Here is a 21,816-nt window from a genome sequence, read left to right as displayed (position 1 = left end):
ACAGGGATCGCGCCACCTTTGAAAAAGGCCAATCTGCTGGAGGAGGTGACATATACTCCTCAGTCTCTCAGAAGTTGAACACAGTCCTTCCACAAATTAAAATGGCAAGAACCAAGCAGACCGCTCGTAAGTCTACCGGTGGCAAGGCGCCCAGGAAGCAGCTCGCCACCAAGGCTGCCCGCAAGAGCGCCCCGGCCACCGGCGGCGTGAAGAAGCCCCATCGTTACAGGCCCGGGACCGTGGCCCTGAGGGAGATCCGTCGGTATCAGAAATCCACCGAGCTGCTGATCCGCAAGCTGCCCTTCCAGCGCCTGGTGAGGGAGATCGCTCAAGACTTCAAGACCGACCTCCGCTTCCAGAGCTCCGCCGTCATGGCTCTTCAGGAGGCCAGCGAGGCTTACCTCGTCGGCCTGTTCGAGGACACCAACCTGTGCGCCATCCACGCCAAGAGGGTCACCATCATGCCCAAAGACATCCAGCTGGCCCGCCGCATCCGCGGAGAACGTGCCTAAACCTACTCCGTCTGCCACCCCAACAAAGGCTCTTTTCAGAGCCACCGAAATATCTAAAGAACGTTTCTCGTACCTCTATTCTGATCGCACAAACGTTATAATTAACTTCTTTCACGATTGGTTCACCTAGAAACTTAAAGTGATTACATCTGCGGTATCTAGTAGGTTATAAGATATTCAACCTCTAAAATAGCCTATATTGGAAGATTATTTTAAATGTACATAACCTGAGGGGTGTTACTTCCACGTTTATCCATGATTACTGAGGCATGCAGAAGGCCACAGGCCAATTAATCTAATGTAATCAATTTAGTTAGCATTGGCCAACACGGTAGTATGATACTGCATCAATGATCTAAAGGTAAACCTAAAATTGTAAACCGCCAAATGGCATTCATAAGCATTGGTAAACTGCTAAACAATGTCTTTAAAGTAAGATCATGCCTTGAACAAGTAATATGACATTACTTATGTCATACCAATCAACCAATATAATCAACCAATATGAAGCGCAAGAATATCAAATGTATGCAATTTACTATGTAATGAGTTCAATTGATTAATGTTAAAAAAAAAAAAAAACCGACTACAGGAGTAGTTGTATAGTTTAGAAATCAGCTTTCCCAATAGTTCAGTTCCACATTTTCTGATATCCAAAGGTTTCTGTTTGGATTCGGTACGTCATCAAGAATTAACCATAATAGTTAGCCTATATATTTTAAATCTGCTTCATCTCTTCCATTTCAATGGGGGGCTATTAGCTTTTGACTAGAATACTAGCACTACCTCTTGGGCGGGGATGTATTCGTCTGTGATTGGTCAATCCTTTTCAAGTCTGAGTCGGCCAATGAGCACGGACCTCACTGACTATATATAGTCCGGAGTGCTCTTGGAAGCATTATACTTTGAATTTCACCAGAATTTAAATCAATATGTCTGGAAGAGGCAAAACCGGCGGAAAAGCAAGGGCCAAGGCCAAGACCCGCTCATCCCGTGCCGGACTCCAGTTCCCCGTCGGTCGTGTGCACAGGCTTCTCCGCAAAGGCAACTATGCTCATCGCGTCGGTGCCGGAGCTCCCGTCTACCTGGCGGCGGTGCTCGAGTACCTGACCGCTGAGATCCTGGAGTTGGCTGGAAACGCCGCCCGCGACAACAAGAAGACCCGTATCATCCCTCGCCACCTGCAGCTGGCCGTCCGCAACGACGAGGAGCTCAACAAACTCCTCGGTGGCGTGACCATCGCCCAGGGCGGTGTGCTGCCCAACATCCAGGCCGTTCTTCTGCCCAAGAAGACCGAGAAGCCCGCCAAGAAATAAACCCCAAACCTGCCTTCAGAACCCAAAGGCTCTTTTAAGAGCCACCCTACTATACGTCAAGAGACAATCCTCTCCGTGATTGATTAATCTATCCGAATCTAGCTTTCACAACAACCCGAAAAAAAAATAATGCAACCATACTTATTAAAGGCATAGTATAGTTCCACATAACAGTGTCCTATCATGTCCTTTACATATTGTATGATGTAAACGAGTGAGCCGAAGCTAAACTAGTTACGACAAATAAGGGTGGTGGAAGGTGCTGAGCCTTTCAATAATTAATGCTAAACAGAGTACTCAATGTCACAAAAACATCCCAATCGTCTCATTGGAGGTATTCACAATTTAATCATAACCGACTCGTATTGCAGATGTACAACTGCTCAATACGATACCCTGTTATTGCTATTTTAGGTTTGTGTTGAACGTAAATACGGGATTCGTGTAGGTCTGGTATCTAACACCTTCAATCCTTTAAGATAAACATTTTACAATTACATAATCGAAGGCGTAAGTGTATAATGAAGTTAATCAAAGCATTTCCCTTTATCTACTCAGCCGCGTAATATGTGCGCCAAAAAAACCCGCCCAGTTGCTCTCACTTAGGTCCGCAACTACCCTATTTAGTCACTGCGACTCAACGTAGTAATCATTCTCAGCAGCTAACAACTACTGAAAAATGTCAGGACGTGGCAAAGGAGGAAAGGGGCTCGGCAAGGGAGGCGCTAAGCGTCACCGCAAAGTCCTCCGTGATAACATCCAGGGCATCACCAAGCCCGCCATCCGCCGTCTTGCTCGTCGCGGCGGTGTGAAGCGTATCTCCGGTCTGATTTACGAGGAGACCCGCGGTGTCCTCAAGGTGTTCCTGGAGAACGTGATCCGTGACGCAGTCACCTATACAGAGCACGCCAAGAGAAAGACCGTCACCGCCATGGATGTTGTCTACGCCCTGAAGAGGCAGGGCCGCACTCTGTACGGCTTCGGCGGTTAAACTACCTGACACGTGCTAACGACGAAACCAAAGGCTCTTTTCAGAGCCACTCACATCCTTATGAGAAGCTTCTTCCTACTCTAAGTTATGGCAAAATTGTTTAAGACTAAAGTGAACACGGACCTCGAATTCTAAATGCAACACGTGTCATTAATCTAGTTCAAGTGTACATAATGTTACTTAGTAACTTGGCAGTATTTGAGAACCATCTAGATACCTCCCCTTTTTCTACATTACTTTTTTTTACGAAATAACTGATAGTAGTCCGACAAGGGGGTTTAATAAACAAATATTTATGTTTCAGTTGGTGTCTGCATATTAATGAACAGAAGTTAGGCGAAAAATTGACCTGGCTACCAAGCCCAATCGTAGATTGCACGTGGTCTAGGGAAGCCGCTGTCGTTTGGCTCAGTACAAGATTCGTCATCAATGGGCCTAGTTCAAATGACCTACACAATTGGTTGCTTGCCGTTGCCATTGTGTTAACCAGCCAATAGCGCAGGGGGGGAGCCAGCTTGGTGGTGGGCTCCCGCAAAAACGTACCGATGCGCTAGGGCGGACCGTAGCGCATCCAATCACACCAAGGGATCTCCACATCCTATTTGCATATATTCTGTATTAATATGCCTACTGGCGCCCAGGTCCTACACAGCAATTTCAGTCACACGATAACAATGCCTGAGCCTGCACCCAAACCCGCGCCCAAGAAGGGCTCAAAGAAAGCCGTCTCTAAAACCGCCGTTAAGGGAGGGAAGAAGCGCCGTAAGACCAGGAAGGAGAGCTATGCCATCTACGTGTACAAGGTGCTGAAGCAGGTCCACCCCGACACTGGCATCTCCGCCAAGGCGATGGGAATCATGAACTCCTTCGTCAACGACATCTTTGAGCGTATCGCCGGTGAGGCCTCTCGTCTGGCCCACTACAACAAGCGCTCCACCATCACTTCCAGGGAGATCCAGACCGCCGTCCGCCTGCTTCTCCCCGGTGAGCTGGCCAAGCACGCCGTGTCTGAGGGCACCAAGGCTGTGACCAAGTACACCAGCTCCAAGTAGACACGATTGTTTACAAACCAAACCCAAAGGTCCTTTTAAGGACCAACCAAATGCTTCTGAAAGAGCTTCTCCTTATTTATACACGGGATCCACTGTAAATAGGCCTACAACATCGAGCATTTAATTGTGTGTAAAATTGAGGAGGTAGGGTATCGACTGCATTTTATAACTCAAAACCAGCTGCGGTGGGTTAAATCACCTGTGTATTGAGTAACATGTCATACTTCCATCCAGTCACTGGGTTCCCCCCAGATATTTTGCATGACTTTTTTGAAGGGGTTATCCCTGTGGCGTTATGTTTGTTTGAAAGAATTGATTAGAAAAAGATTCCTTACATTTGATGGACTGAATAGTCGTATAAAGCTGTTTCCCGTACAAATTTTCTGATAAGGTCAACAAGCCGCAGCAAATTAAAAAGGCTAGCTTTGGAACTGGAAGACGCAATGGTAATGGACACGAAAGTTGGGCACTTTTACTTTTGCTACCTCTCATGATTGGGAATAATATACCATATTTGTTTTATTTGTGTTCCGATTTTTCATGAGTTCCTATGTGTCACAACGAAGGACCTGCTGGGGACCTTCTGAGCTGCTCTCGAGAGGTATTCCCAACTATTGAAATTGTACTGTGCTATGAAGGGCGCCTTTGGTCCAGAGCTGTAAGACCTCTTGGGAATGCTTGATAAACAGGTAGATTTGTTGTTGCAGTGAATATTTACTTAGCTGAGGCTATTTAGAAATATCTGACTGCACTGCAGACTAACCTAAAACATGCTGAAAGTATCTTTTGATCACTTCATTTCTGTTGGATTTCTTTCCTTTTTGTATTTTAGACATCTGATATAACACTTCATCGAAGACAAGCGGCTCTGGAAGGTCTTCCCATATTTCTTCCTGCAAATTCAATGGAGATTTTCCAGACATGCAAGGTTGGTACCGCAACTGTCAGTAGAGTCTTCTATGGCAATGGTCTCTGTTAGCTTTAAGATTGAGCCTGGTTGTCAGCAACAGGGCTGTGGTGGAGGCCAAAGGCAGTTTCCCCACCTCTCATATCTCTGGAATAGGGTTTACCTACCTCCAAAAAGAGCAAATCTGTCTTTTTACTATCGTTACCAGGTCAACATGCAGGCCAAAGTGTATTCAAAATAACACTGCATTAACAAATTGTCAACTCAGTACTCTAGGAACCATTTAATAACCCTTATATTAAATTATATATATTTAACATATAATATAAACTGTGGCATCCCACCCCGTATGCCTCGGCCCGGACCAGCCCGAGGGTTGGTCCTGGACGGCGTGTACCGCCGTCATGCCGTGTCCAGACATGTTTCAGTGCCTTGAGGAAGCGTATGAATACGCGCCGGCTTTATAAAGGCTTGCTGAGGACCGTGAGACGAAGGGCGGGAGCTCCAATACAGACCCCGCCCATCGTCTCCACTCATACAACACAATCAACCATAATAATACTAGGCCTATCCTACTTGTAATAAACCATGCAGGCTTTTATATTTCGGCATTCATTAAATACCAAATCAAGGAATTCTATCTAAAGATGTATCCGGTCAATTATTTCCACATACGTTTGATATTTTAAATACCATACATAAACACAAATATATTTTCCATCACGTGATACATATGTCTTTACTTATTTTCCAAAACGTGATATGGCTTTACAAGAATAGGCTATTAATTATGCTGATTTAAGCATGCTCCATCTTATCTGTATCAGTATACCTACTGGTATGGTCATGGTTGACCCTAGTTCTGAATTGATACGAGTCATAAATATACATTTCACCGATATTAATTAATCCCGCTGACAAATACCCTGATTAGATAAATTTATCAAAACTCGAGCCCAGTAGTCATATAGGCCTACACCTTGACGTAAATCAAAGAATATAGAAACGCCCATGTTGATAAACAAGGTGGTCGTGCTTTAGGGAACAATTGTCTGGCTCTTAAAATACCCTTGGGGTCTGATTTATTTATTAGTGGTTGGTCGATCGTAATGCTAAAATTCTTTGGTTTATTTAATTTTTGACCATGCATGTATCCGCATATCCCCTGAGCAATAATTTTAAGCTTAGCGTGATGTGGACAGCGGTACGGTGCGACTTCATAATCGTCTGTCGGACTGAAAGGCCTATTTAACCTAATTCTATCTAGGACGTTATTCATCCAAAGTACCGTTATCCTAAAATGGTGAAAACAAGTATCCAGATGTCTCAAACCAGCCAACCAAAATGTACCCTCCATGGCTTACGGTAAATTATTGTTTTACGTCCGATCTAAATGTATCTTGGCTCATCCTGATAAAGACGGTTAAGTTAAAATAGTCGCCCTTATAAACTTTATTTTAACAGTGTGGACTGCCTTCTCGCTCATAAAGATATTAATCAGAAACAGGAAAGTAGCACTTTCGGGAACATTTGAGTGGCTCTTAAAAGAGCCTTTGGGTTCTGAAGGCAGGTTGGTGGTTTACTTCTTGGCGGGTTTCTCGGTCTTCTTGGGCAGAAGAACGGCCTGGATGTTGGGCAGCACACCGCCCTGGGCGATGGTCACGCCACCGAGGAGTTTGTTGAGCTCCTCGTCGTTGCGGACGGCCAGCTGCAGGTGGCGAGGGATGATGCGGGTCTTCTTGTTGTCGCGGGCGGCGTTTCCAGCCAACTCCAGGATCTCAGCGGTCAGGTACTCGAGCACCGCCGCCAGGTAGACGGGAGCTCCGGCACCGACGCGATGAGCATAGTTGCCTTTGCGGAGAAGCCTGTGCACACGACCGACGGGGAACTGGAGTCCGGCACGGGATGAGCGGGTCTTAGCCTTGGCCCTTGCTTTTCCGCCGGTTTTGCCTCTTCCAGACATATTGATTTAAATTCTGGTGAAATTCAAAGTATAATGCTTCTACGAGCACGCCGGCCTATATAATCAGTGAGGTCCGTGCTCATTGGCCGACTCAGACTTGAAAAGGATTGACCAATCACAGAAGAATACATTCCCGCCCAAGAGGTAGCGCTAGTAGTCTCGTCGAAAGCTTATAGCCCCCCATTGAAATGGAAGAGATGAAACAGATATAAAATATATAGGCTAACTATTATGGTTCATTATTGATGACGTACTGAATCCGAACGGAAACCTTTGGAAATCAGAAAATGTGGAACTGAAGGTTAGGTTTACATTTAGATCATTGATGCAGTGTCATACTACCGTGTTGGCTAATGCCAACTAAATTGAATAGATTAATTTGCCTGTGTCCTTCTGCATGCCTCGGTAATCATGGATAACATGGAAGTAACACCCCTCAGGTTATGTACATTTAAAATAATCTTCCAATATAGGCTATTTTAGAGGTTGAACATCTTAACACCTAGATACCGCAGATGTAATCATTTTAAGTGTACGTTTCTAGGTGAACCAATCGTGATAGAAGTTAATTATAAAGTTTGTGCGATCAGAATAGAGGTTCGAGAAACGTTCTTTAGATATTTCGGTGGCTCTGAAAAGAGCCTTTGTTGGGGTGGCAGACGGAGTAGGTTTAGGCGCGTTCTCCGCGGATGCGGCGGGCCAGCTGGATGTCTTTGGGCATGATGGTGACCCTCTTGGCGTGGATGGCGCACAGGTTGGTGTCCTCGAACAGGCCGACGAGGTAAGCCTCGCTGGCCTCCTGGAGAGCCATGACGGCGGAGCTCTGGAAGCGGAGGTCGGTCTTGAAGTCTTGAGCGATCTCCCTCACCAGGCGCTGGAAGGGCAGCTTGCGGATCAGCAGCTCGGTGGATTTCTGATACCGACGGATCTCCCTCAGAGCCACGGTCCCGGGCCTGTAACGATGGGGCTTCTTCACGCCACCGGTTGCCGGGGCGCTCTTGCGGGCAGCCTTGGTGGCGAGCTGCTTCCTGGGCGCCTTGCCACCGGTAGACTTACGAGCGGTCTGCTTGGTTCTTGCCATTTCGTCGTTTCAGAAATTGTGTGAAGCATGTAGCAGTTGATCGAAGTTTATATAGGCTGCTCCGGAAAGCCCGCCCCGGAAAGCCCGCCCCAAGCTGATAGGTCATTTGACAAGAGCTGATGTCCCGCCTTCAATATGACAGATTCAATTCAATTTTTTAACAAAATAACGGTTTTCTGGCAGAGCGCGCATTGACTTTCTCTTCAGTTCTCTTTGGGGCATTTGAAAACACATTTGAGCGCGGATTTTTTTTTATTCTGTACCTAACCAATTTGAAACATATCTGTAGGCCTACATTTATTATAAAAGAATATTTGCTAGATATCATTTAGTTAATAGATAATGGAAAAGTAAGTAAGTAGTAGATTTATGAGGGTGGAAAAATGAGGTGAAACTCTGTGCTGGTCCTATTTGATAACATTTGATCAAATCGTTTGTTAAATATTATTATATGATTAGTTTAATTGGATGTTGGAGCGAGTGGCACCCATCAGAGAGGACGCCCATGCATTCTCTCACTATTAAAGTGCAAACTTTAAGTGTATCACATTTTTCTGCCACCCATCGAGGACCAATACAATACCCTTGGTCTCAGCTGCCGTGCCCATATCCCGGGTTCGAGACAATAACTCCAGGAACAGAATGAATGTTGGCCGCCTGGGGTAGGAATGGTGTTCAGGACTAATGGCCATCCTGGGTTTAAACTTTTGAGTAGCCGTAGGACAATGGCCATATGATATGAACAACCTAGATTCCTGATTTGAGATATAGTATGAGAGCAATGCCGTTACACTTCTATAATCCAAATACCAACTTCAATCTTATTATATTATAAACATAATATAATTCATTCATTCTTCATACCACACACTTATGTATTAGTAATGACAAAATAAGCAGGATCAGAGTGAATGTCAACGGACGTGTAGAAAAAAGGCATTATGACCGTAGCCGTCCTTTTGTAATGTCAAGGATTGTTACGTATCGCAGATTCTGGCAATATTTCAATAACTTTCACCATTGCATTGTTGATCACGCAAAAAAACGTACTGCGTGGCTATCCCCCTGTAAGAGAGAAAGTAGGACAGGAGTAGAAGATGCTACAAGAGTGGACAGAACATTTGCTCTTAAAGTTGAGTGGTTGGCTCTTAAAAGAGCCTTTTTGATGGAACACTTGGGTGATCTACTTCTTCTTGGATGCTGCCTTCTTGGCGATCTTGGGCTTGGCTGCCTTCTTTGCAGGAGACTTCTTAGCCACGGGCTTTGCTGCCCTCTTAGGGCTCTTGGCGACCTTCTTCGGGCTCTTGGCCGGTGACTTCTTGGCAGCAACTGGCTTCTTTACCTTTTTCGGGGTCGCCTTCTTAGCTGACACAGGCTTCTTAGCAGCGGGCTTCTTGGCTTTCTTTGGGGTAGCCTTCTTAACGGCAGCAGGTTTCTTGACTGCGGGCTTCTTCACTTTAGGTGCAGCAGCCTTCTTAGGGGCTGGCTTCTTCGCCTCCTTGCTGACTTTGAAGGAACCGGACGCTCCGGTGCCCTTGGTCTGGATCAGGGTACCCTTTGCCACTAAGCTTTTCACGGCGACCTTGACACGGGAGTTGTTCTTCTCCACGTCATAGCCGGCAGCGGCTAAGGACTTCTTCAGTGCGGGCAGGGAAACTCCGCTGCGCTCTTTGGAAGCAGACACGGCCTCGACGATCAGCTCGCCGACACTGGGTCCAACCTTCTTCGGCTTGGCTGCCGTCTTCTTCTTCGTTGCTTTGGCCGGTGCGGCGGCAGCAGCTGCGGTAGGTGCGACTTCAACCATCTTCGCGAGTAGTTCTGGTACAAAGGTCTGAATTAGAGTTGTGTCTGACCGGCGCCGGTGGGCTGTCCTTATACACAATATGAGAACCGTAGAGACTCAACCAGCGAAGGGTTTCTCGGTCAGGAGGAAATATGGTCTCATTTGTGTTTCCTCCTTCGTTGTATGTGGATACAATTGTCATACTATTTCAATATTTGACACGTATATTCAACAAATTACAAGAAGACATGTTACATTTCAAACGTGCCGAGTTGTAGGCTCCATGGATATCGGGAATACTTCTAAAAACGCGTATATTGCGATGTGTCATGGTTATGATACAACAAAGACTTCTTTGAGATGTCTTTTTTATTAATGCCGTAGCACTTTAATAATGAGGACAGTGCTTTTTCATATACTTGTGACATCTGACAAACGTTTGGCAGTGATCAACATGTCATTAGTGTCTGTTGCTTTGGTTTAAATTTACGAATAGTGTGGCTGGTAAACACACGCGTCAGTAGAGGCTTGCGATGCCGCAGCAGGACAATCAGACACGTGAACGTCTGCCTTGTTCTAAAATAGACAGCATATATTTCATTTAATAAATTTGTTAGAAATGTTACAAAATGATTTATTATTTGTATCGACTGTACAGGTAGTTCATTCCGTGGTGCTTTCTGTCCCCAGTCTAACTTGGCGTCTGTCATATCCTGCATCGTTTGAGAGAGATAGGCTATTTATGGGTTGAGGGACAACTGCATTTTATTGTTAGGCAGGCCTACTTGTACTTTGCAATGATAATACGATTGAATCCCATCTAATTGAACGACTTTTTGTTGTGCAATATATTTTTCCATAGAAACTATAAAAAAACATTAGCATTTAGCAGACTCTATTATCCACAACGCCTTACAGCCATTCATATCCCCATTCTGGGTGTGTTGCCTTGCTCAGGGACCTCTCGACAGCAGTATATAAATTACTGAATAGGTTAACCAGACCATTTTGATTAAATTGTATAACAATAAAGTATTCTTTTTTGTAATTATGCTTGTTATATCAGTATGATTTCAGATGGTGCAATAGATGAGATGTACTTTATTCGTCCCATTTGGGGACTTTTAATGATTGTGTATCACAAACAGTAGCCTACATTAAAAAGGTTGGAAACTTAATTGCATAAAAAATATATCTACAGAGAGTTCTTCTAGGACACAAAATTTGAATGTTCGAGTTAACACTTGGAATACATTCAATTATACATACTCTGGATGGCAGCATTTAATGTTGGCTTTATACATCAAGAGTAGAAATACGAATCCACAAGTTCAGACAACTGTACAAAACTGTTTTTGAGTAAAGAAAATTATATCCAAACTCACAATACTGTAGAGTGAAATCCAACTACATATCCCTGACCTATTCAAGTTAGACTCATACAACACACAACCCTATAAAATAAGCGACCACAATGTCTACATTTCGAGAACAGGACAATATAATGCAACAAATAGACCATGTGGCGTGTCAGGGTAGCATGAATATGACAATCAAAGCCTTGCAAGATATATAACATTAGAAGATGGTTAAAAATGACATGAAAAGTGGCATGAAACTACGTCCAGTTGCAATTACTACATTATAACCCCAGACAATTAATAATACATATTGTTGACAATAGAAGAGTTCCTAAAATGTACGATTTCTGTCAATGTTCAGTTTGTGTGTGATTGTTTGAACTCGTATTCAAACACTTATTGAAAATAAATAGCCGCAGGGCGGGGTGTTCTAGGCAGGAGGTCGGGACATCTTATCCTCGGTTACCCCCAAAGTCGTGATGCCTGAAACACTTTTACCTATGGGGGCCGTTTACAATCTTTTCCTGCTGAGAAACGTGCAACACTTTAGCTCTCTGTCAGCTTTTCAACATACGCCTTATATAATTATCTATATTTGTTATCTAAATCTTAAATTCCAAACTAAATCCTAAATCTAAATCTGCATTAGACATCCAAATCTTACATCTAAATTGACATCCTCAATCTAAATCAACATTTTATATCTAAATCTAAATCTTAATTGCGTACAGATGCTAATTATATACTGATTTGATTCTGACTAACCAGTCCTAGTTCGGAGGTGGCATCACGTGCATTGGGTGGACAGCAGTCTATTTGACATCTAGCTAATTTTAATCGGGAGAAATAGCGGTTAGGACCGCATAATGGGACGTGCGGTTGCAGCTGGGATAACAGCAGCTCTGCAGGTCAGATCTACTGGGACAGCCAATTCATCTCACACTGCTGTGGCATCGGTACGTTCCTTAACATCATTGGTATTGAAAGCTCCATGGCAGTCCTCTCGCCCCGGGTGTGGGTAGTTCTCAGGACAACTAGTATGAGCAGGGCTGCCTTAGAAAAACATGATATAGGCTAATGTAACCCATATTGAATTATTATACCAAGAACAATAATTGTGTGCGAGTGTGTGTTGGAGGATGGCTGGTGTAAGCAGCCTCACCTGGAGGAGTCTGACTGGACTCTGGGGCTGCACACACCTGTTGCACATTGAGAAATCGGTGTGCACAGGTTAGACCAGCCATCACCGCACACACATTGGGGCCCACTCTTACATGCAGCGGAGAGCCCATGGCTTACACAGTGAGCAGGCATTAGAATGATTTTGATTGAATTCACTTTAACATGGCTCACTACAGATAAATGTATGCTATCTGTATGAAAAAAATACCCTTTAATTATTTAACCAACATCCATTTACTCTTTCATTCTGTTTAGGTATCAATGCTGCCATGGCGACTACATCACAGATATTGGTAAAATGTTCTAAAATTGGGAATGTATTTACAACTGGTGTAAGGGGTAAATTAGTCCAAAAGATTACAATATTATATATTGTAGCGACCGTGTTCAGTGGGCCACAATGGATCCGGGAGGGGTTCGGACTACCGCTGGTTGGACCTTTGGCGCCCCCTCCTGGGTCCTCTGCGGCACTGACACTATGCCGGATCTGTTTGGAGAACGTTGGAAACTTCTCATCCGAGAAGTTTGTGTATCGTGTGTGGGTTCAATAAAGGGATCCTGTAATCTGCTTCACCTGGGCTCCCGCCTCGTCCTTCCCGTGCGACTCGCCACAATATTCACGTCATAGGCGACGGGAATCGCATACACGGACGCGCCGTCGGTGTATGACCGCAGCTGTCTCCGCCATTTTGGTGCGATTAAGCCATTTCTCAAGCGATTTGAAAGAATCATGTTTATATTTAAGGGTTAATGATCTACAATACATGGAGTAGACTAGACCCATTTGTGTCATAAACGCGTTATAATGTCGGCCTAAATGTTATCACGTATTGTATCCAGAAAAACCGCAGCACCCCTGTTCACTTGTGTTTGTCATAAACACTCCAATATGGCGGCGATGTTAAAGTAGGCTACGACCCAAATGCCAGCATTTCAAGCTCATTGATCGGACTGAAATTGTGATATGTGACTGACTGCTGCAAAACCAAAATTGTCTCGGTGTGCAGAATGATCAGCCCCATAGAGCTGGGAGTAGGATGTACTGTAGATTTTAGCTGGTTATGTGCAGTTCTGAATAGTTCTTCTAATGTCTCTAAGGAGGTGAATGTAATATAGAAGGAAGACGTCGGGTTTTGTTGTTTAGATCATATCTTCAACCGTCAACTTACATTTTCATCCCAAATCATAAAAAACTGGGGCATAAAAATGGCTGCAATCGCTCTTAAAACGTTCAATCTGTTGGTTGTGAACAAAGCCTCCCCTGATCAGAGTAGTCTCCTCTGACACTCCTCATGTCCTCCCAGACTATTCTCTCCCCTGAGTGCAGTAGCCTAGTCATGTGCAGTGGTCTGCAAAACTCCTCTAGTGCATGCAAGTATTCCGTGGACACCGTGTTGGCTCTGTTTGAGCAACAACAAGTTCATCACCATTCTGGTAACCCCTGGTAAGTTGATTATAACCCTCCACATGCCAATTGAAGTTTGGGCACGGCACAGTGTAAAGGCGTCGTTGATTGATCCCTTCTGAATCCACCCTAAGCAATGACTGTCGAAGGCGGTGACACTGTAGAGTGATGCCCTCGCATCACAGATGACCATAAGCCATGGCCTCAACAACATTAAGGTGCGCTGCTTTAACTGCAACATTTCCAGTGTTCATCTGTTACAGATGAATACTTTGAGATCTGCAACCTGTATATTTTCTCATGTTGTCCGGGATGGTTCCGGACATCCCTTAATGTAATGTAATGTAATCCTGCATGTTATTTTGTAACTCGTAATTAAAGATTCTAAAGCACTATTTCTTTCTGACGATTTCTTGCTCTGTGTCATCCTGTGAATGCACAGGGTAATATTATTCAGTGTACTTCATGAAGCACAATCAATCAGTAAACTAAGTTTTAATTCTGCAAACCTGGATAGGTTCTTTGATACCTTTTACCTAAGATTATACAGCCATTAGCTTGCTACTATGGTATGAAATACCACTGACACACATGGCAGACATCGTACCTCTCAGGTTTACTTGTGGCCTATTAATTTTCGATTTTGCAAACATGTCTGTTAGAGACTGGACAAACAAATACAGGTTCAAAGGGCTATACAACCGGTTTATAAACAGTAATCTTTCACCGCTGTCGAAGTTAGTTTGTTGTTGGATGTTAATTTCTGGGTTCATCTGTGGTACCTGCCTTTCTTTCAGTCTTGGCATCTTGGCGGACAATTAAGGGACACCCACTTGCTCCTGACTGCCTACTTTTCACATAGACCCCATACATTTCCTATTAAAAATTGCTTATTGCTAAATATCATTTATGGTTTGTCAATTGTGTACTAGGTGGTACTCATTAGACACACCCAAGGATACAATTATTTGTTGCACCTACAATTGAATTGAATATTTCAAAGAATCCCTTTCATTTCCTATGGAAAATAGCTTTTTACTCCATAGCTTCCTGCATGGTATGGCACCAAAGCCCCCCAAACCATTACAACTGTTCTAGGAGGTGCTTATTAGACACACCAAATTATATTTGTTGCACCTACAATTTTATTTCCTTTTTTAAGAATCCTATTCCTTTCCTATGGAAAATAGCTTTTTGTTCAAATTCTTGCTGAAAAGCTTCAATGGAATGGCACTAAAACACACCAAACCAATGCAGAACTGTTCTAGGCCTAAACTGGCTATGTAAGCATGTATATATAGACCAGGGGTCAGCAACCCTAGGCACTCGTGCCTGCACTGGCACAGGCATAATCATTGGAACACTTGTTTTGGGCATTTTTCCCAGCGCAAATATGCTTAAATTAATTACAGAAAGCATTGTTCTGAAATGGGATCAATTACTAGTTTTTAAACCTATGTTGTGATAATAGAGAAGAAAATATTGTTGCAAGTGGCCTGTATGCATCGCCTTCACATGGTTTTGCAAAGCTGTGTGTCTTAATGATATTGATGTGGATGGTTCCAACATTCTCATATATTCTAGTTTTTTTACATTTTTTACAGTGTAAATGTAAAATGTTTCTGAGTTTCTGAAAATGGTGTTTTAAGATGGGACATATGTAATTATAATTTGTCTGCCCATGTTGCAAATATAACCAAATGCAAAACATTTAAATGTGATGCATGATTGTGGACTATATGGAAATAGTACAAATCCAGGTCTTCTGGAAATGTTTATGGTCGCTGTGTCATAATTCAGCTTAATTTTTAATATATTGTTGCTTAAGTCACACTCATTAACGAGAAAATGTCAAACTGGCACTGCATGTTGAAAAGGTTGCTGACCCCTGATATAGACTATTGAATTAGTCTACCAGAAAACATGCCTTAATGTCATGAAATAAAAAGCATAAGTTGGCCGCTATTGTAAGTGTCTGCCATATTGCTCTACGCAGCTCGTTCTTTTCTCTGAGTTATCATGAGTTATCAAATGCAGTCGCTACCCCGCTACCCCCCCCCCCCCCCCCACCCCCCACACACACACACACACACACACACACACACACACACACACACTTTTACACACTCAATTCAATGCTCAATGCTGTATTTACAGTGGATCCCGTGTACAAATAAGGAGAAGCTCTTTCAGAAGCATTTGGGTGGTCCTTAAAAGGACCTTTGGGTTTGGTTTGTAAACTATCTACTTGGAGCTGGTGTACTTGGTCACAGCCTTGGTGCCCTCAGACACGGCGTGCTTGGCCAGCTCACCGGGGAGAAGCAGGCGGACGGCGGTCTGGATCTCCCTGGAAGTGATGGTGGAGCGCTTGTTGTAGTGGGCCAGACGAGAGGCCTCACCGGCGATACGCTCAAAGATGTCGTTGACGAAGGAGTTCATGATTCCCATCGCCTTGGAGGAGATGCCAGTGTCGGGGTGGACCTGCTTCAGCACCTTGTACACGTAGATGGCATAGCTCTCCTTCCTGGTCTTACGGCGCTTCTTCCCTCCCTTAACGGCGGTTTTGGAGACGGCTTTCTTTGAGCCCTTCTTGGGCGCGGGTTTGGGTGCAGGCTCAGGCATTGTTATCGTGTGACTGAAATTGCTGTGTAAGACCTGGGCGCCAGTAGGCATATTAATACAGAATATATGCAAATAGGATGTGGAGATCCCTTGGTGTGATTGGATGCGCTACGGTCCGTTATAGAATGACATTTAAAGTGCGATTTACAACGAATGTGATTCTATATTACACTGTGTAGCCCCTCCCATTCTGAAGGCGATTTCAGTTCGCCCTGCAGAAGAGTAATACATTTCTTTCTAGTTGCGATGCGTTTTTGCGGGAGCCCATCACCAAGCTGGCTTTCCCCCCATGCGCTATTGGCTGGTTTAACACAATGGCGACAGGGAAGCGACGGCAAGCAGCCAATTGCGTTCAGAGTGATTTGAACTAGGCCCATTGATCACGCATACTGAACAAAATGACAGCAGCTTACCTAGACCAACGTGCATTCTACGATTAGCCGGGTTAATCCTATGTGATAATCGCCGCCAAACTTTCCTTCATAAAGATGCAGAGATCAACTGAAATATAAAAACGTATTAATCAGACATACTATCCCAGACTGGATACTATCCCAGTTGTGTCATAAAAATGTACGCATGTTGATTAAGGGGAGGTATCTAGTTGGTTCTCTACACACCAAGTACTGCAATGTTACTACCAAGTAACAATGTGTACATTTGTCAGAAATCGTAGTTATATATTAATGACCTAATATGTAGCATTATACAATTTCGCCATCATTTAAAGATTAGGAAGAAGCATCTCATATGGATGTGAGTGGCTCTGAAAAGAGCCTTTGGTTTCGTTTAGTCGTCATCAAGTGTCAGGTAGTTTAACCGCCGAAGCCGTACAGAGTGCGGCCCTGCCTCTTCAGGGCGTAGACCACGTCCATGGCGGTGACGGTCTTCCTCTTGGCGTGCTCGGTGTAGGTGACTGCGTCACGGATCACGTTCTCCAGGAACACCTTGAGGACACCGCGGGTCTCCTCGTAGATCAGACCGGAGATACGCTTCACACCGCCGCGACGAGCAAGACGGCGGATGGCGGGCTTGGTGATGCCCTGGATGTTATCACGGAGAACTTTGCGGTGACGCTTAGCGCCTCCCTTGCCGAGCCCCTTTCCTCCTTTGCCACGTCCTGACATTTTTCAGTAGTGGTAAGCTGCTGAGAATGATTACTACGTTGAGTCGCAGTGACTAAATAGGGTAGTTGCGGACCTAAGTGAGAGCAACTGGGCGCGCAAATTACGCGGCTGAGTAGATAGAGGGAAATGCTTTGATTAACTTCATTATACGGCTACGCCTTCGATTATGTAATTGTAAAATATATTTAAAGGATTGAAGGTGTTTGATACCAGACCTACATGAGTCACGTATTTACGTTCAACACAAACCTAAAATAGCAATAACAGGGTATAACGTACCGAGCAGTTATATGTCTGCAATACGAGTCGGTTATGATTAAATTGTAAATAATACCAATGGTTACGAGTGGGATGTATTTGTGACATTGACTACTCGGTTTATTTAATTTATTGGAAGGCTCAGCGCCTCCCATCACCATCTATTTATAACTAGTTTAGCTTCGGCTCACTCGTTTACATCATACAAAATATAACGGACATAAGACAATGTTTGGAACTATGCTATGCCTATATACGTATGGTTAATGAATGTATTTATTTTCGGGTTGTTGTGAAAGCTAGATTTGGATAGATTAATCTATCATGGAGAGGATTGTCTCTTAACGTATAGTAGGGTGGCTCTTAAAAGAGCCTTTGGGTTCTGAAGGCAGGTTAGGGGTTTATTTCTTGGCGGGCTTCTCGGTCTTCTTGGGCAGAAGAACGGCCTGGATGTTGGGCAGCACACCGCCCTGGGCGATGGTCACGCCACCGAGAAGTTTGTTCAGCTCCTCGTCGTTGCGGACGGCCAGCTGCAGGTGGCGAGGGATGATACGGGTCTTCTTGTTGTCCCGGGCGGCGTTTCCAGCCAACTCCAGGATCTCAGCGGTCAGATACTCGAGCACCGCCGCCAGGTAGACGGGAGCTCCGGCACCGACGCGATGAGCATAGTTTCCTTTGCGGAGAAGTCTGTGCACACGGCCGACGGGGAACTGGAGTCCGGCACGGGATGAGCGGGTCTTTGCCTTCGCCCTGGCTTTGCCACCGGTTTTACCTCTTCCAGACATGATACTTCAAATTGCTTGAATAATTCAGAGTGGCCGGTAATCGTCCCTTGTAAAGTATTTATGGATATCTAGGACTCTGCTCATTGGCCAGCTCAAACGTGAAAGAATGGACCAATCACGGTAAAATGCATAAATTACCTCCACGCCCAGGAGGAGCGATGAAGTCAACATTGGGACGGATCAACTTTAAGGGCAAATCCAATTTCTGGAACATTTTGTTTGGCATACATATCCTACCTACACCCAACTTCGATGTTTTACAATTATTATTTTATATTTATTAATGTAAACTTAACCATGATGATTGGTAATGCATTGCAGGAACATTTTGGGTAGAAATTATGCTTTTGCGTGTTAACACGTAGTATTTTGATGTGTTAACGTAATAAAAATGAAGACGTTCATTTCTATTTTCTGGTTGTGGCTAATGGATCAAGCAGTCTTTCATATTCATGAGGTTAAAGGAGACATATTATGGTGTTTTCCCAACAAGTAAACATAGTTTTTTGAGTTCCAGAAAACATGTTTTTGTATCTGTTTGCTGGAAATAGCTTTTAGGAAAAACAATATCGTCTACCGCTATTCCCCTCTGTTTCAGTCCCTTCAGAATGCGCTGTTTCTGGTGTCTGTAGCTTTAATGCAAATGAGCTGCTGCCCATTGACCAATGAGGTGTCAGACTGAACCACAGCATGGAGGAGAAGGGATTGTTGCCGTTTGCTGACTCCTGGAGCTCTATATCTCTATAATATAATATAATGTAGGAGATCGTAATGAAATAAAGACGGAGACTTGATTGCCGGTGAAAATACCACGAGAAGGATTTAGTTCCCCAAACACAGAAACCACGCACAGCCAGAGGTGCGTTCCTTAAGTCATGCGTCGCACCACCCAGGTCGGTCTCACGCCCCCTTCCCTTAAAAGGGGCACGCACCATACATCATACGCATAGTGAATTACGATACCGCTACAATAACATAATAATAACATTATATACGGGTATTTATATCATCTATCTAATATAATAAAGACTTTGTCTGACGTCTCTGGAACTTCCACAAGTAAAGACTCGTAGTGGGGGATATCTTGGCCATGGTTGAGAAGAATTGGGGGGAAGGAACTTTGAAGTCCATGAACCGCGACATGGAGAAGAAAAGGATTGTACTCCGGGAGCTGAGCTGCCGGACTGCCTCCGAGCTCCCCGCGCCGGAGCTGCCGGCCGCCGTCCGGCCGCAGTCCGGCAGTGTACTCCGGGAGCTGAACTGGCATCGAAGCTAGGTTGCAGCTCCAGCAGACTAGCAGCTCCGGCGGACTAGTAGCTCCGGCTGGGGTTGCTCGGCGGCAGTCCGGCAGCTAAGCTCCGGCAGTACAATCCCTTTCTACTCCATGTCTCCTCCTCCCGACTTCCCCCCGCCGGAGCTGCTCATCCGCTGGTCCACAAAATCTTAGCGATGCTCTGATTGGAGTGGAGTGAGGAAGTGAGAGGTAATATTCAAATGTGCCCCCTTCTTACGTAGGAGGGGGCGCTGAAACTGACAAGCTTGTTTAGTAGCTGGAGGCGGGCTGCTTCAAGAAATGCGTATTTCACTCAAAAAATCATGTACGGACTTGTTTCAAAGTTTGTATGTGTGTGGGAGCACCATCTACCCACAACAACACCCCAAATCCCAGGAAAAGTGTTGTTTTCATAATATGTCCCCTTTAAGATACTCTTTCCGCTGAGTACCCCCTTCAGCGGCACAAATTTTTTTTTGGGAGATAAACATAAAATTAACATAAATAATGTATGTGTGATTGTGCGTTCTATTTGGCAGCTTCATCATAATCATTAAAAGGGTGCAAATACTCACAATTTAGTGAGAAACGTTAGTTACGTATTGTAACTCTAGATTCTATGAGTATAGGCGCAGCCTTTTAAGGCTATCGCTATTGGGTTTTCCCTAGGTGTGAGCCGTAGCACTGAAAAATGTGTAATCCCCGACCACCAACAGCGTGGGCCTCAATCACCTCCGCAGATATACGTGTGCGCCGGCGGACGTTCTGCTCCCAATAAACCGCTTTTCTTCAGCTATTTAAAGGACAATGAGGCCGACCACTTAGAAGGCTGCGCCTTTACTCATAGAATCTAGAGTTACAATACGTAACTAACGTTCTATGTCGAATAGACGACACGTAACTAACGTTCTATGTCGAATAGGCGACAAAAGGCTTCGCCTTTTAAGGCTATCGCTATTGGGTTAAAGGGCGAAGCACGATGTAGTCTATGCCTCATTGGTCCCGATCAGTACCAGAAACACAGCAACATACGCGCCAGTATCGTGTGTCAGACGTAGCATAACATAAGTCATGCGTCCCAACGGCACGTCAGCAACGAGCAGCTCTAATGTGTCTGATAAGACACAAAAGCCCCCAAGCATGAATATTCGACTCCACCTCACATTGCCATAATATGCGAGGGGAATAGCCCCACAATAACACTCCCCTCCGACAAAGGACCTAGTACTGAGTGTGTCATAGAGAGGCGCGACATGTCTCTTAGGTAAAACCTAATAAAAGAGCATGGGGAAGCCAAGGAGGCTGCTGTGCAGATATCCTCCATAGGCATCCCTCTTTGCAGGGCGACAGAGGACGATATTCCTCCGGTCAAGTGAGCTCTGATAGTCTCAGGCGGCTCTACCCCCGCTGACACATAAGCCTGTGTGATAGCTGCACACAGCCAATGTGACAACCGTTGTTACGTCAGGGGGAGGCCCTGGGAATGTTCTCTGTAATGCATAAATAACTGTTGAGATTTACGCAGAGCCTCCATGTGCTTCACATAACAGGCAAGCGCGCGTACGGGGCTGTTGATTCCTCCTCAGATTGATGAGGAGGGAGAGAGAAACCATTGAGTGTCATTTATCTCGATCTGAACGAGCTAGTAATACTCTTTGGTGTAAAAGCCGGGTTCGGGCGTAATATGGCCGAACTGCTGTCTCCTTGTATCCTAAGACAAGAAGGGGCTACAGAGAGTGCAGACAGGTCGCTAACTCTCTTAGCTGACGTCATGCATGGTCACAGGGTCCTGGTCACTACGTGAAACTCGCATGTTCCTCCTCAGCCCGACAGAGAAGCATCCGTGAACACTGAGATGTGTGACGTTGCTCTGCCCAACTTCACCCCTCTCGTGAGAGGTCGGGGATCGCTCCAGTGGGTCAAATCGGGGCCCACTGAAGGGGGAATGGTCACTTTGCGCCGCCGTTGGCGCAAAGTGACCCCGTCGCTCACAGACCGTGGCCGAACACACTCCTGTACGCTTTCCCACCCGTCCCTCTGATTCCCCAAGTCTTGGACCGAGTCCAAGAGGAGCGGCTGTCTATGATTCTCATCGCACCGGGTCGATGCGCAGGCGAGAAAACCATCTCCGCAGCCGCCTCATGTGAAGCAGCCCCAGCGGCACCACCGTGTGAGCGGTTGACATCATGCCCAGCAGC

At 45.0% G+C, this 21,816-nt stretch overlaps 8 protein-coding genes and 1 long non-coding RNA gene across 9 annotated transcripts; 4 read left to right on the top strand and 5 right to left on the bottom strand.

Annotated features, from left to right (window-relative positions):
* The first annotated feature begins 39 nt into the window (after nucleotides 1-39).
* Nucleotides 40-569, top strand: LOC130372517 (histone H3). Its single transcript, XM_056578567.1, has one exon. It carries the CDS (start codon nucleotides 102-104, stop codon nucleotides 510-512), a length of 411 nt encoding a protein of 136 aa, XP_056434542.1. The 5' UTR covers nucleotides 40-101; the 3' UTR covers nucleotides 513-569.
* An 836-nt stretch (nucleotides 570-1,405) lies between these two features.
* LOC130372518 (histone H2A) lies at nucleotides 1,406-1,886 on the top strand. Its single transcript, XM_056578569.1, has one exon. The coding sequence runs from the start codon at nucleotides 1,445-1,447 to the stop codon at nucleotides 1,826-1,828; it is 384 nt and encodes a 127-aa protein (XP_056434544.1). The 5' UTR covers nucleotides 1,406-1,444; the 3' UTR covers nucleotides 1,829-1,886.
* A 576-nt stretch (nucleotides 1,887-2,462) lies between these two features.
* On the top strand, nucleotides 2,463-2,878 carry LOC130372521 (histone H4). The gene has a single exon (XM_056578572.1). The coding sequence runs from the start codon at nucleotides 2,508-2,510 to the stop codon at nucleotides 2,817-2,819; it is 312 nt and encodes a 103-aa protein (XP_056434547.1). The 5' UTR covers nucleotides 2,463-2,507; the 3' UTR covers nucleotides 2,820-2,878.
* Nucleotides 2,879-3,454: 576 nt separating this feature from the next.
* Nucleotides 3,455-3,927, top strand: LOC130372515 (histone H2B 1/2-like). The gene has a single exon (XM_056578565.1). The coding sequence runs from the start codon at nucleotides 3,494-3,496 to the stop codon at nucleotides 3,869-3,871; it is 378 nt and encodes a 125-aa protein (XP_056434540.1). The 5' UTR covers nucleotides 3,455-3,493; the 3' UTR covers nucleotides 3,872-3,927.
* A 2,296-nt stretch (nucleotides 3,928-6,223) lies between these two features.
* On the bottom strand, nucleotides 6,224-6,796 carry LOC130372519 (histone H2A). The gene has a single exon (XM_056578570.1). The coding sequence runs from the start codon at nucleotides 6,739-6,741 to the stop codon at nucleotides 6,358-6,360; it is 384 nt and encodes a 127-aa protein (XP_056434545.1). The 5' UTR covers nucleotides 6,742-6,796; the 3' UTR covers nucleotides 6,224-6,357.
* Nucleotides 6,797-7,904: 1,108 nt separating this feature from the next.
* On the bottom strand, nucleotides 7,905-9,687 carry LOC130372514 (histone H1-like). The gene has a single exon (XM_056578564.1). The coding sequence runs from the start codon at nucleotides 9,624-9,626 to the stop codon at nucleotides 9,006-9,008; it is 621 nt and encodes a 206-aa protein (XP_056434539.1). The 5' UTR covers nucleotides 9,627-9,687; the 3' UTR covers nucleotides 7,905-9,005.
* Nucleotides 9,688-10,539: 852 nt separating this feature from the next.
* Nucleotides 10,540-14,718, bottom strand: LOC130372522 (uncharacterized). The gene is made up of 3 exons (XR_008893352.1): nucleotides 13,318-14,718; nucleotides 12,129-12,165; nucleotides 10,540-12,015 (listed from the first exon to the last, which is right to left on the bottom strand). It is a non-coding gene; the product is annotated as an uncharacterized LOC130372522 (long non-coding RNA).
* Nucleotides 14,719-15,775: 1,057 nt separating this feature from the next.
* Nucleotides 15,776-16,481, bottom strand: LOC130372516 (histone H2B 1/2-like). The gene has a single exon (XM_056578566.1). The coding sequence runs from the start codon at nucleotides 16,224-16,226 to the stop codon at nucleotides 15,798-15,800; it is 429 nt and encodes a 142-aa protein (XP_056434541.1). The 5' UTR covers nucleotides 16,227-16,481; the 3' UTR covers nucleotides 15,776-15,797.
* A 1,428-nt stretch (nucleotides 16,482-17,909) lies between these two features.
* LOC130372520 (histone H2A) lies at nucleotides 17,910-18,395 on the bottom strand. Its single transcript, XM_056578571.1, has one exon. It carries the CDS (start codon nucleotides 18,343-18,345, stop codon nucleotides 17,962-17,964), a length of 384 nt encoding a protein of 127 aa, XP_056434546.1. The 5' UTR covers nucleotides 18,346-18,395; the 3' UTR covers nucleotides 17,910-17,961.
* Between the last annotated feature and the right edge of the window lie 3,421 nt (nucleotides 18,396-21,816).

This window comes from Gadus chalcogrammus, chromosome 19 (assembly GCF_026213295.1).
Source record: "Gadus chalcogrammus isolate NIFS_2021 chromosome 19, NIFS_Gcha_1.0, whole genome shotgun sequence".
Classification (NCBI taxonomy): Eukaryota; Metazoa; Chordata; class Actinopteri; order Gadiformes; family Gadidae; genus Gadus; species Gadus chalcogrammus.
The sequence above is the reverse complement of the archived record's forward strand: the minus strand, read 5'-3'. Positions and strand labels throughout refer to the sequence as shown.

Coding starts and splice junctions, on each gene's coding strand:
- LOC130372521 (XM_056578572.1), top strand. CDS start 2,508: ATGTCAGGACGTGGCAAAGGAGGAAAGGGGCTCGGCAAGGGAGGCGCT.
- LOC130372517 (XM_056578567.1), top strand. CDS start 102: ATGGCAAGAACCAAGCAGACCGCTCGTAAGTCTACCGGTGGCAAGGCG.
- LOC130372514 (XM_056578564.1), bottom strand. CDS start 9,626: ATGGTTGAAGTCGCACCTACCGCAGCTGCTGCCGCCGCACCGGCCAAA.
- LOC130372520 (XM_056578571.1), bottom strand. CDS start 18,345: ATGTCTGGAAGAGGTAAAACCGGTGGCAAAGCCAGGGCGAAGGCAAAG.
- LOC130372515 (XM_056578565.1), top strand. CDS start 3,494: ATGCCTGAGCCTGCACCCAAACCCGCGCCCAAGAAGGGCTCAAAGAAA.
- LOC130372516 (XM_056578566.1), bottom strand. CDS start 16,226: ATGCCTACTGGCGCCCAGGTCTTACACAGCAATTTCAGTCACACGATA.
- LOC130372519 (XM_056578570.1), bottom strand. CDS start 6,741: ATGTCTGGAAGAGGCAAAACCGGCGGAAAAGCAAGGGCCAAGGCTAAG.
- LOC130372518 (XM_056578569.1), top strand. CDS start 1,445: ATGTCTGGAAGAGGCAAAACCGGCGGAAAAGCAAGGGCCAAGGCCAAG.